The 14,040-nt window shown below is 44.5% G+C and overlaps 1 protein-coding gene and 1 long non-coding RNA gene across 6 annotated transcripts in view; one reads left to right on the forward strand and one right to left on the reverse strand.

The window, feature by feature from the left end:
- Nucleotides 1-1,967, reverse strand: part of LOC125717533 (uncharacterized) — a 90,285-nt gene extending 88,318 nt beyond the window's left edge. Inside the window, exon 1 of the long non-coding RNA XR_007384555.1 lies at nucleotides 1,877-1,967. This is a non-coding gene — a long non-coding RNA (uncharacterized LOC125717533). The remainder of the gene's footprint in view (nucleotides 1-1,876) is intronic.
- LOC125717528 (immunoglobulin lambda-1 light chain-like) overlaps nucleotides 1-13,729 on the forward strand; it is a 102,212-nt gene extending 88,483 nt beyond the window's left edge. For 3 of the 5 annotated variants that reach the window (XM_048990574.1, XM_048990572.1, XM_048990573.1), the window contains exon 5: nucleotides 13,479-13,729. In XM_048990574.1, coding sequence (XP_048846531.1) covers nucleotides 13,479-13,545 — 67 coding nt within the window. In that variant the 3' untranslated portion in view covers nucleotides 13,546-13,729. Of the gene's footprint in view, nucleotides 1-1,482; nucleotides 1,559-1,659; nucleotides 1,986-12,073; nucleotides 12,108-13,225 lie in introns of those variants that run through there. The other 2 variants (XM_048990571.1, XM_048990570.1) reach the window with 2 other exon arrangements.
- The last annotated feature ends 311 nt before the right edge of the window (nucleotides 13,730-14,040 follow it).

A 14,040-nucleotide genomic window follows, 5' to 3' on the forward strand; every position in this document is an offset into this window, starting at 1 on the left:
AGGAAGCTTCAACACCTTTTAGCACTTCAAAGGACATTCTTTCCACCAAGCTGTTGGCATCTACTTGCCCCAGAGGTGGCTGTGCATTGTCTGCAATGTTAGCTTGGCAGCTCCGGAGCGACTGAACTTCCCTTAACTTAGCGGATTTCCCAATAAGGTTGAGCTGCCTCTCAGTGCTAAGCAGACTTCTGGACTAGGCTCACTTTGGCTGCACTTTCTCTGAAATAAGGACTGAAAGGATACCAAGGTGCCCCCCCCCCCCCCCCCCACTCAGGGCCCAAAGCTAATGACCACAGGTGAGGATGTGGACTTAGACTATTCGGTAAAGTGATAATTGTCTCGGTTATATTAGTACAATGCAAAACTGCCACCACTGATCTGATCATCTTAGAGTTACTTTCCCGTCACTCAAAGATACTCAAACTGCCCCCCATCCCCAGAAGAGAGCAGCCCACTCTTTTCCAGCAAAGAGCCATAGATTCTGATTCTCATCTCAGCTGCTTCGCACTCAGTATACTGTAGTTTAGATCTGATTCAGATGTAAAGGACAGTCGGAGCATCAGTGATGGCTTCCAAGAATCAAAGAAGAAAGAATCAGCATTTAATTCAGCCTCATTTCATTCACATTATCATCATCATCCTCATTAGAAAGAAGAATACTGTCCATTTCATAAAAAATCACATTAAAAGCATATAATGCTGTTTCAAATAGCTTGACAGAAGGGAACCAAGTCATATTGGTTCGCAATTTCTGGTTCTCCGTCTGAAAGACGGGTAGAATTATGACAGGAAAACACCTGACATTTAGGGAAGATTAAAATAAAGGTAATTTTGAAGATATTTCAGAAAATAACCTATCAAACAAACATTGTTCATTTGGTTGTTCTCATTAGTGGACCCTGGGCTGGGTTTGGGTTGATACAGGACATACTAGTGTTCCAGATACACCTGGAAGAAGGGTCAGGCAAAACTGACAACAGCTAAATTCATCATGTACTCTCACTATTGAACCTGGATTGGCCAATGAGGAACATTTTCCACTCATGCAAAGATTAATGGTCTGGCTTTGGCAGACAGATCTTTGTTCAGATCACAGCAACTATTTGCAAATTTGACAGAAGATGCCACCAGACTTAGGCCCTAAACTACAGATTTTATGTTTGAAAACATTGGGTTTAAAGATTAATATGCAGCTTGGCTCATTGGACAAATATTGATGAGGGTATGATGTGTTTCATGGTCAAGATAAGATTTGAATCCCGAAAATGAACCTGCCCATGATAAACAGTTAATGGAGGGGTGGATAGATGGACAGATGGACAGGAGGACAGACAGATGGATGATATTTTTCACTTCTCCTTGCAGACAGCAGTTGGGGTGTGAACTGAACATAGGGTTTCTGATTGGCTGAGAACAGAAGCTCCTCCCCCTGATGTAACGAACATCCCCATATATCTGTGGGATGCCGGCTCCCCTCCCCTCACACTCCAATCTGCTCATTGATGACAAATTGACATTATGCTGTTCAATCTGTGCACCTTCTTAACAGCTCTGGCATGTAAGATGCAAGCCTCCACGTTTCTCTGTTAATTTTACTTGTTTAGCATGTTATTTGTACATTGGTTTGTATTTCTTTTCTTGTGTCTTTTGCCTTCACAGGTGTCAGCGGCCAAAGGATGGTCACTCAAAAACCCTCCATACTGACTCTGAGTAAAGGAGAAACGGCCACCTTGCACTGTCAGAAACCCACAGATGATAGTAGTAATATTTACTGGTACAAGCAGGTCCCAGGAGGAGCTCCCCAGTTCGTCCTGTATTACTACCATACTTACAGCTCTCCCACATATGGAAGTGGATTCTCCTCCAGCCGCTTCACCTCCAGGGCCCAGTCTAACACAGATTATCAGTTAGTAATAAGCAGCGTGGAGCTGGACGACTCTGCTGTGTATTACTGTAAGAAATGGTTTAGCTCTCCAACTGAAGCAGTATCACAGTGATTCACACCATGACAAAAACCTGCCAGTTTCACTTCTGCTTTATTACAAATACTGACAGAATATTATTTCAATTAAAGTGAATCACAACCATCCTTAATGCAGTTAGAGTAACAACTGCCATCAGGACCAGTGGAAGCCCATGTGATGCCCAAGGCAAACTTCACTGCCAGCACCCACCCACCTGCACACCACTACTGCCAGGGAATGGAAATAACGATTGTGCGTTGTTTAATATAATATAATAATACAATAAATCATATAATAACAAATAACATTATACAGTAATATATAATAAATAATAATAACAGGGGAGGCATGGTGGTGCGGTGGTTAGCACCATCTGCAGAGTTTATTAATCGGTTATTAAAATCTCTCCTCGGCTGGGATGATGCCGCAAACCTACCCGAGACTGAGGGAGCCCACTGGGCTCCCACACCAAGGCCTAATTCAGAGGAGAGGCTGTGGATCATCCTGGTTCAGCTCTTGCATTCGGGTTGGTTTTGTGAGCAGCTCAGAATAAAGGAGATCTGCTCCCCGTTCCCCCCCGGCCTTTCCTGTCTGGCCTCCCTTGGTTGTCTTGTTGTCCAGGTCCCATGTCCCCAGTCTCGTCTCGTCCGTCGGCTCCCCTGACTGCGTGCCTTTGTGGGGGGGGTTTCTGTCACACCCAGCTTAACAAATTCAAAAAATGTACATATTTTACTTGCACTTCAGTTCACACCGCGGAACGTTTCTCAGTGCACAAGTTCCCGGCCTACAGATTATACTGACGCACAAAGTGATGAGCGTGATGGGGAAGCCAGATGAGACTAAGGTACTGGATGGGAAATTTAAATATAAGAAACTTCCATATGGAAGTACAAACAAAAATGGTCGTGACAGCCCCACACCATCCAGAACCTTTATGTGGCGTTTTTAGGGGAGGAAGCAGCGAGGGATACGGAAATGGACAACCTGACTACGCCACCCTGGGAATTTCACCCAGAGAATTAAAACACAGGAGTTGGCAACCCACTCCAATATAAAAGGATACAGATTCGTAATCAGCACCGGGGAGACGTGAAGACCATGAACACTCCCTTTATTAGGCTGCTGTTTAGTTTGCACTCCAAAATGAAAACAAAAGAAACCCAACAGCAAACAAATTACTTAAAATATCACATCACAAATGGTGCAAATCAAATGTTAAAACACTCCAATCGCACGAAAAAGAAACCCAAACCCGGCAGCCATTATGGGGAGGGGAATGGGAGGCGAACCGTCAGAAAATACTCCAAGGGGTCAACGCATCACATGGTGTATGTACATCCACCCAGGGGGGTGGGCTAAAAAGGCAAAGCGACCACGCAGCGCTGTATCACGACGACCTGCTGCCCCAAAACAGATCCTCACCGCCCAGCACCAAACCTCCCCAACGGCGCCCCACAGTTTACATCCAACAAACTAAACACATTAATACTTAAAACCAATTAAAACATGAAACAAAACATAAAACATCCGGGCAAAACAGCAGCAATTGTAGTGGCTTAGTATCCCGCAGGTTGCCTGCGATCCACTGGCAGATTAGAAGCGGTATTAAAAGGGAAACCTTAAAAGTGGGAGCAACCGCAAGCGGCTAGATATACCGAGCCCTCGCAACTGCAGCGTTGCATATAGCCACAACTTTAAGAAAGGAGATACTGGCGCACGGAGAGTCACGTCACCGGTTACAGGGCAGTCCCGCACGCAACCACAACCGGATCTTATATACGCACGCTGGCCGCAACAATTAATCAATCAAGTTGATGAAATTATCATGCCCCAACAAGATCGCACCCTCCAGCTCCACCTCACTACATTTAGGTACTCCGGGTGAATCTCATCCAACCCCGGGCCCCGGCCACCAAGTAGCTCTTTAACCACTCTGGCCACCTCAGCCCCAGTGAAGGGCAAGTCCACTCCAGCCCCCTCGGCCTCTGTGCCCTCAGACGCCTCAAAGGCGGTGCACGCAGATATATCTGAGTCTGGGTTGAGGAGGTCCTCAAAGTATTCCTTCCACCTCCGGGTGATTTCCCCAGTTCAGGTTAACAGCACCCCCTCCCCACTATAAATAGTAGGAACCAGGTTCATTAATATAATCTCAAATTTGGATGTACCAGTTGCAGCAATCTTGCTCAATGTCGAAAAAGCTTTTGATCGGGTCGAGTGGGGATATATTTTCAACATATTAGAAAGTTGTGGCACAGTATTTATTAGATGGATTGAGCTATTGTGTCATCAGCCTAGAGCAGCAGGTCACAGGGTACATTTCCTCTTATTTTCGTTTGGGTAGGGGGACTCGCCAAGGCTCACCACTTAGCCCTTCATTATTATGTGCCATTAGAGCTACAGGCTGCAGTAGTTCAGTAAAAGGGCAACTTTATATATGAAGGCTTGATCTATAAGTTAATGTAGTATTTTGACGATGTCCTTATGTTTGTCTCTGATCCTCTTACATTGGTCTCCTCTATACTACGTACTATTGATACATTTTCCAAATTTTCAGGCTATACAGGGAAATGAGGCAAAAGCACGACCACTATCAGTATTTTGTCTAACTTTACTTTTTCAGGCATGTAATTTCCAACGGCCTAAGCAGGGTTTATAATAATATCTCAGTATTTTGTTTCTTCCCCATTTGGATGATATTATTAAAGTTCATTTTAAACCTCTAATGCAAAAAATCTCTCTTGATAAACACGGGTTTTATTTTCTCTCTGAATGTGAGGTTAATGATTTGAAAAAGAATTTGATTGCAAGACTTAATTATTTGTTGAACTCTGTTCCATTGCAAATTCCTTTAAGTTATTTTAAGAAATTCGTGGAGGAAATGCATTTTGTGAATGAACGGAAGTCATTTAGTGAATGAACTGTATTTTGTGATTGAAAGATTGCTATTTTGTGGACAATATGTATTTTGTGAATGATACACAATGATTTTGTAGATAAAATGCATTTCGTATATGTTGTGTTCACTGACTGTAATTACAACCTCAGAACATTAGGTGGCAGTGTTAAAAAAAGGCAGAGACTGTAGGATGAGAGAAGAGAGAAGAAGTGTGAATAAGAGTGAGACGTATACGACATGCTTGCTCCTGTGCTACCTTGATTATTTCTATGTAATGTTTTGTTAAGTAAACAGCATTTTGTTCTAACGCATTCATATATGCTCCGGCCTGCTTATTCGAGCGCCTTACTACATTTCTGGCAACACTACATTTTTGGCGACGAGTTTTGTGTTTTCACCTCTTCTTTTTTTTTGCTGACTCACCATGGCTGGAAACGTGCCTGCACCTCCGATGTTTTTGCCGTGTCCGGGAGAGCCCCCGATACCTTTCGACATGTGGCTGCGGATTTTCAAAAACTACCTACTGGTAATTAATGCAACGGGAAATGCTTGGCCTGAAGCGCGCAGGAGAGCTACGCTACTCCACTGTCTCGGAACCGAGGGACAACGGACTTTCTACTCGCTACCAGATACGGGTGACTCCTTTGACTCTGCTGTCACTGCTTTAGAGAAACATTATACACCTAAAGTAAACGTTGTTGTGGAACGACATACCTTCAGACAGCGAAAACAAGCACCTCATGAGACTATTATACAGTATGCGGCCGTATTGCGTGATCTCGCTTCAAAATGTGGATTTGATGATAAAACCGATGAGATGATCCGTGATCAGCTGATTGAACATGTGAATAACTCAAACATAAGAGAGAGGCTCCTGCTCGAATCGGATCTGACACTGGACAAAACCTTAACACTTGCATCACAAGTAGAATCTGCTATTCAACAAGCTAAAACTATAACAGGAAACGACAGTGTCTCAGTGCAAGCTGTACAACCCCGTTCACAATTTACTACAAAGAAATACACACAGCACATTCATCCTAATAAGCCATTCAATGCCTCCACTACATCTTCCCGCAGCTGTTTCAGGTGTGGTTCTAACACACATCTGGCTAATTCTTCTCAGTGTCCTGCAGCCAAAGCAACTTGCAAGTCTTGCCATAAAGTTGGACATTTTGCTCGTGTTTGCCGCTCATCCAAGACAAGTGATGTACGTGAGATTCAGCTACCTAAACTGACTGTGCTATACTTAAACAACACTTGCCATGCACCACATACACTCACATGCAAAATCAATATCAGTACTCCTGCTTCTCTTACCAAAGAGCATGAAATGGTTGTTGACACAGGATCAGCAGTATCTATTTTGCCACACCACATCTATGTTCAGTATTTCAATGACACACCACTGCTTCCACCAGTTAGTCAGTTAGTGACTTACACAAGGAAGAGAATTCCTGTGCTTGGTTGCCTACAAGTCAAAGTGAGTAGAGGAGTTCTCACTGCCCCAGTTACATTTTACGTGGTGAAGAAGGGCACTTCTCTTTTAGGAAGAGATCTCATGAAAGCCTTAAGCATCTGCATTGAAGGTAACACTATCCTTCCTCCCGTGTTTACCACAAACTCTGCATCTGCTCCCTGTATCCCTACTGCTCCTGCTGTTAGCTGTGTGACTGTTTCAACCGCTTCCTGCATCCCTACTACTCCAGACATTGGTTGTGCACAAAACTTTGTGCATAAGGTGAAAATTGACCCCACTGTTAAACCAGTACGCCAGAAATTACGACGCCTGCCTTTTGCTGTAAGAGCTTCTGTCTCAGCTGAACTTGACCGCTTGCTGAAAGCTGGTGTGATTGAAAAAATTGATGCATCACCTTGGGTTTCGCCTATTGTAGTTACAGGACGGAAAACTGGTGGAATACGAATGTGCACAGATCTCCGTGAACCAAACAAGGCTGTGGTCACAGATTGCTACCCTCTACCTCATGTGGATGAACTGCTTGCAAATTTACAAGGTGCAAAGCTGTTTTCTACAATCGATCTGGCTAATGCATACTACCAGTTGCCTCTTCATGAAGATAGCAGAGACCTTACAGCATTCATCACACACGATGGTCTGTTTCGATTCTGCAGAGTTCCTTATGGCCTCGCATCAGCCCCCTCAGCCTTCCAGAAAATGATGGCTGACATTCTCAACGGTCTTCCAGGTGTTCAAAATTATTTGGATGACCTTATTGTCTATGGCAACTCCCCTGTTGAGCATGACCAGAACCTCAACGCTGTCCTCCAAAAGCTGAAGGAGGCTGGATTGGTTCTCAATGAGAACAAATGTCACTTCAGGAAAACCTCCCTACGCTTCCTAGGTCATGTCATTACTGTAGATGGCATTCTTCCTGACCAAGAACACATTAATGCTGTCCTGAAAGCCCCTCCTCCATCTGACGCTGTTGCCCTAAGATCGTTTCTGGGCCTAGTGTCCTGGTATTCAAAGTTTCTGCCTAACTTTGCGACGGTTGTGGCTCCTATGCGTGCCTGTGTCAGTGAAAAAGACACATTTACATGGTCTCCTGCAGCACAAAGCAGCTTTGAGGAAGTTAAGCAACTTCTTGTGAACAGTCCTGCGCTTGCTCTTTTTAACCCTTCTCTACGACCGGTAATTTCCACAGATGCAAGTGACTATGGACTTGGAGCTGTCTTTGCACAAGTACAGCCTGATGGCACAGAGAAGCCTGTGGCTTTCGCTTCCCGCACACTGACTGAAACGGAGAGGAAATACTCGACTGTTGAAAAAGAAGCACTTGCTTGTGTGTGGGCTACAGAAAAATGGAGAACATACCTGTGGGGACGTCGTTTTACTCTCCGCACAGATCATCAGGCATTGACAACACTGCTCAGCACAAAGGGAATCGGTCGGGCTGGTATGCGGGTTGCCCGCTGGTCTGCACGCCTGCTCTGTTTTGACTATGATGTTGTCTATCGACCAGGCTCCCAGAACTATACGGCTGATTGTCTCTCGCGCCTTCCCCTGCCTGCGCCTCCTGACTCTATTTCAGATTCAGAACCCGAGATGGTGGCACATATTTCTGCTGTCTTAAGCTCCCTTCCGGTGGTTGACTTCAACTCTGCTTGTTCTACTTGTCCTGAACTGTCAGCTCTGCGCTCACAAATTGAAAGTGGTTGGCCTCCATCCGTTAAATCAGTAAGTGGTATACTAGCCCTATACTATAAGATCAGAGATGAGCTCTCCGTTAAGGATAACTACATCCTCAGAGGCTCAAGACTCATCGTGCCACTCTCCTTACGACACACACTGATCACGCTTGCACATGAGAGTCATCAAGGAATTGTCCGCACAAAACAACGTCTGCGCGACCTCTACTGGTGGCCAAAGATGGATTCACAAGTTCAGTCTTGCATTGCGTCATGTATACTCTGCCAGGCTAATGATAAAACAGCTTCTACTCACCCTGCTCCTTTGCAACCAGTCCCACTGCCTGATGGACCATGGAAGAAACTTGGCCTTGATATTGTTGGACCCTTTGACACTGCAGTTGCTGCTTGTAGATACGCTATCACGCTGACAGATTATTATTCAAAGTGGCCAGAAGTTGCCTTTTCACATACCGCCACTACTGAAGATGTTATTCACTTCCTGACATCTATTTTCTGTCGTCATGGTAACCCAGAGAACATTGTCACAGACAATGGTCCACAGTTCACCTCTGCAGCTTTTGCATCATTCCTGCACACCTATGGTATCTCCCATAGCAGAACATCAGTCTACTATCCAGCTGCTAACGGAGCTGTCGAGAGATTCCATCGTGCCCTGAGAAGCTGCATTCAAACCGCTATTCAACAGTCACAACCATGGAATGAGACTGTTATGAACTGGCTCCAGGTGTATCGTGCAACGCCACATGCCGCAACTTCCACCTCACCATATGAACTACTTTATGGTAGGAAAATGCGCACCAAATTGGATATTCTTCCTCTGCCATCTACCATGTCTCCGCTGGATGTTTCTGCTCGTCGTGCAGTTCAGAGACATCAGACTAACATGCAGCATTACACTGATGCTAAACGTGGCGCATGCATGCCTTCTTTTCGACCAGGAGAGAGAGTGAGGATAAGGAAGCCTCATCACGTCCCTAAAGCTCATCCCAGATTTACTTCCCCTACAACCGTGAGGAAGAGGATAGGTCCAAATTCTTTCTTGCTGAGTGATGGAAAAATTTGGAATGCCTCTCATCTTGCCAAGATTCCTCCTGTGGCTGGACAAGACTGCGACACATCTCGACTGATACACACAGGTGTTAGTCATTCCCCCTCTCACAAACAGCCACGTGTTAAATACAAGCCCAAGTGGCTTAAGGACTATGTCATGCAATAGTTGATTAAAGAGAAGCTGGGATGATTCTAGTAACTTGATTGTTATAACTAAGACTGTTTACAAGGTTCGAAGTACTTCAGTTTATTCTCTAGATAAGAGTCAAGTTTAAGTATAGGTAATTTACTGTTTACAGTGATTTTACAGTTACATGTTAATGCACCTTATGTAAAGATACTTTATTCACGATTTCTGATGCAATGGTACCACAAGAGTTGTATTTGACAGAACTACATTTCAATTCATTACATTTAACTACTACGTTTTCCTGTTTGCATTCACTTTGTATAGAGAGTGTATTCTTTTACAGAGAGAGGAGATGTTGTGTTCACTGACTGTAATTACAACCTCAGAACATTAGGTGGCAGTGTTAAAAAAAGGCAGAGACTGTAGGATGAGAGAAGAGAGAAGAAGTGTGAATAAGAGTGAGACGTATACGACATGCTTGCTCCTGTGCTACCTTGATTATTTCTATGTAATGTTTTGTTAAGTAAACAGCATTTTGTTCTAACGCATTCATATATGCTCCGGCCTGCTTATTCGAGCGCCTTACTACATTTCTGGCAACACTACAGTATATCAAAGACATTTTGTGGACAAAAAGCGTTTTCTGAATGAAAGAACCATTTCGTCCTTTGCTGAGTCACAAAAGGCACCATCAACAGTTGTCGACACCAGCGATTCTACGAGGATATGCTGACAGTCTATAACACCATGTGCTAATCCAGTCATATTCGCCATTTTATTTTTGCATATTACACGCAGGCTCAGATCAGTGTGTCTGATCTGAACTATCGGAGACCATGTTATTCAGGGGAAAATGGCCAGGTAACATAGCCTACAACTGGAGAGAATCAGCACCTACATCCTTCATCGCCTTGGCTTAAAAACATGAAAAATATAATGGAAAAAAATAGTGACACTATAGTGAGTACATAAAACAATAAATGTATGAGCCCAGGAGTTATTTGTATTTGTTTTTTTACATTTAAATGCGAGTTAAACGTAATTCCACGTGTCTGCTAAATCAAAGCTGGTGCTCCACTTTCTGGTCATTGCAACATACTACCCCCCCTCTCCTCACTGGCCTGCACCTATTACGTACCTCTCATATAACCTGCCTATCCTGCTGCCTGCGACGCCCCTACTACCTGTGATGTCCATCTGGCCTGCCCCCCCCCCCCACTACCTGTGAGTCCATCTGGCCTGCCCCCCCCCCACTACCTGTGATGTCCATCTGGCCTGCCCCCCCCCCCCACTACCTGTGATGTCCATCTGGCCTGCCCCCCCCCCACTACCTGTGATGTCCATCTGGCCTGCCCCCCCCCCCACTACCTGTGATGTCCATCTGGCCTGCCCCCCCCCCCCACTACCTGTGATGTCCATCTGGCCTGCCCCCCCCCCCACTACCTGTGATGTCCATCTGGCCTGCCCCCCCCCCCCACTACCTGTGATGTCCATCTGGCCTGCCCCCCCCCCACTACCTGTGATGTCCATCTGGCCTGCCCCCCCCCCACTACCTGTGATGTCCATCTGGCCTGCCCCCCCCCCACTACCTGTGATGTCCATCTGGCCTGCCCCCCCCCCCACTACCTGTGATGTCCATCTGGCCTGCCCCCCCCCCCACTACCTGTGATGTCCATCTGGCCTGCCCCCCCCCCCACTACCTGTGATGTCCATCTGGCCTGCCCCCCCCCCACTACCTGTGATGTCCATCTGGCCTGCCCCCCCCCCCACTACCTGTGATGTCCATCTGGCCTGCCCCCCCCCCACTACCTGTGATGTCCATCTGGCCTGCCCCCCCCCACTACCTGTGATGTCCATCTGGCCTGCCCCCCCCCCCACTACCTGTGATGTCCATCTGGCCTGCCCCCCCCCCCACTACCTGTGATGTCCATCTGGCCTGCCCCCCCCCCACTACCTGTGATGTCCATCTGGCCTGCCCCCCCCCCCACTACCTGTGATGTCCATCTGGCCTGCCCCCCCCCCACTACCTGTGATGTCCATCTGGCCTGCCCCCCCCCCCTCCACTACCTGTGATGTCCATCTGGCCTGCCCCCCCTCCCCACTACCTGTGATGTCCATCTGGCCTGCCCCCCCCCCCTCCACTACCTGTGATGTCCATCTGGCCTGCCCCCCCCCCCCACTACCTGTGATGTCCATCTGGCCTGCCCCCCCCTCACTACCTGTGATGTCCATCTGACCTGCCCCCCCCACTACCTTTGATGTCCATCTGCCCCCCCCCTTCTTCCTGTGATGTCCATCTGGCCTGCCCCCCCCTCCACCTTCTTCCTGTGATGTCTCTCCTGTCTGCCCTCCACATTTACACACTAATCTTAAAATTTGAATATGGTTCCTCCCAAGGTTTCTTCCTTCTATAGAGATTTTCCTTGCCAATGTCACCTCTGGCTTGCTGACTGGGTGCTTTGGACAGAGATAATGTAAAGTGGTTTAAAACAATGTAATGCTTTCATAATATACTATACAAATACTACTGAATTCAAGTGAAAAACATGCAAACACTGTATGAAGAGGAGCAGGGTCTCTCAGTGGTTTGGAAGAATGTAATGTCATTAGAAGCAGCCCAGCACCTGCTTCCCATTACCTGCCTGCCCTCTGCATTTAGACTAGAATCTTAAAATTTGAACTGTCTTTGGGCAGAGACAATGAAAAGCACTTTGAAACAATGTAATGTTAATACTGAATTCAAGTGAAAAACATGCAAAAACTGTATGAAGAGGAGCAGGGTCTCTCAGTTCCTTCCTCTCTGTACAGAAAGTGAAGAGCAGTTTTTGTACGGGTGGGTATGAGATCTGTATCACTGTGGTATTCGGACAAGGCACTAAACTGATCGTCAGCGGTAAGTACCTCTCCATTCTTATCTACTCTGCTTCTCTTACCCAAATATTCAGTAAAAAGATGTTGTTTAAGCAAGTACATAATCTGCCTTTGTAGAGCTTAATTTTATTCCTAGACATACGGTTAAGAAAGTGCCTTGATACATTCATGCTGATGAAAACTGTCTGAATTTCCTGAACATGAGTTTGGACAAAGTATAACAAAAAGTTCTAAATAGAGTTTAGACAAAGATCTGTTTATATCAGTGAGGAGAGAAATAGGGAAGAAACAGTATTTAAAAAGTTAGACAGTAGGACCTGAGTTGTTGTTTTATATATTTTTTTAAAGTATAAGTGCCTCGACACATTCATGCTAATGAAAACTGTCTGAATTACTTTAGTATGAGTTCGGAATTTGTACATGAAAAAGTTTAGAGAATATAGTTTAGAAAAAAATAGATCTTCAAAATACGCTAAGCGTATATACATAGATAATTTATGTCCCAAAGATTAAGAGCCTAATAAATATACCTTGTATATTTTCTGTGTATGTGTGCCATTAAAAAGATGTAGTTATTTTTAAAGTAATATTTAATCATTTCTTTTCTAAAATTGCAGCTAATGTTTTAGTCCGTTTTTTTATATACTTTGCTTTACATTTAATTGCCTGTTATCTTATGTAATGTATCTTATTTCCAGCAAATACAATCCACACTATTTTAAGCTACTTACGAGATGTATTTTGATAAAATGAAAATGACTGCTTTGTGGTCTTATACTTGCAAAAAGTCTCATAAAGGTAGTGAAAAACGCAAAAGTTTTTGCATATATTTATAGACAAGTTTTTTGAAATAGCAAACAAAATTTGAAAATAAGTGACATTTTGCAATTTACAAAGTTTTTGCTTATCCGAATTCGCAATTATCCATGAATTGAAGTGATATATTTTTATCAAATTTCTACTGTGGAAACTCTTTCACATCACAAAATAAAAGGTTGTTTGTGTAAACAGAACCCAGACATGTACTCATTTATGGCATTATGGGGTTATCGTATACATATATGAACAGAGCTAATCTAAATTAATTCATTGCCATTGATTATTAATCCATACATTTGCTGACTCTCCTCCCTTATCCAGACCCCTCCCTGGAGGCTCCCTCACTGACCCTCCTCCCTCCGTCCAGTGAGGAGCTCAAGGCAGGTAAAGCCACACTGGTTTGCCTGGCTAAGATGTCTGCTGCATTTGCCGACGTCAGCTGGACACACAACGGGAGCCCACTAACCGGTGGAGTTTTCACCAGCTCTGCTACACAGCAGGCAGATAAAACCTTTGGTCTGAGCAGCTTCCTGAGTGTGAAGCCCTCAGAGTGGGACAGCGATGGCGTCTTTACCTGCAAAGTGACACTGGGGGCGAAATCCACAGTGGCAGAGATAAAGAAGAGCAATTGTGCCGAGTGAAAAGTGCATCTTCATTCGCCTTTTGTTCATTTCTGTGGCCCCTTTATTTTCTGTAGGCAAACTTTCAGTGTTTTACAAAGAGGTGTTGAGGTTAATATGCTTGAATAATAAGACAAATTTTGTTATTATTTTCTGCATTATGAGAGTTGTATGTTTCTGTGTTGATGCACTTGATCCAAAACTGGCAATTTAATAAAAAGCATGGCATTTAAAAGAAACAGTGTTTTTACATGTGTTGTGTGTTATTTCAAGGTGAAATCATAACACCTCACCAAGTATAAAAATGAATCTTTTATGTTTTAAACAATGTTGGGTAAAACTTAAAATCTCAGAGAATTAGTTTTATAACACCCTTTGCCTCTACATAGCAGTGTCTACTAATAAAAGGATCTATTTGTCTTTTACTCATCTTAGAAAATGGTTCGATTAAACTGTAGTCGCTGTCTTAACATTAAGATGCAGCACAGTTATGGTTCAACAAAATTTTTTCCACAA

Source organism: Brienomyrus brachyistius, chromosome 22 (assembly GCF_023856365.1).
Source record: "Brienomyrus brachyistius isolate T26 chromosome 22, BBRACH_0.4, whole genome shotgun sequence".
In the NCBI taxonomy this organism is placed as follows: Eukaryota; Metazoa; Chordata; class Actinopteri; order Osteoglossiformes; family Mormyridae; genus Brienomyrus; species Brienomyrus brachyistius.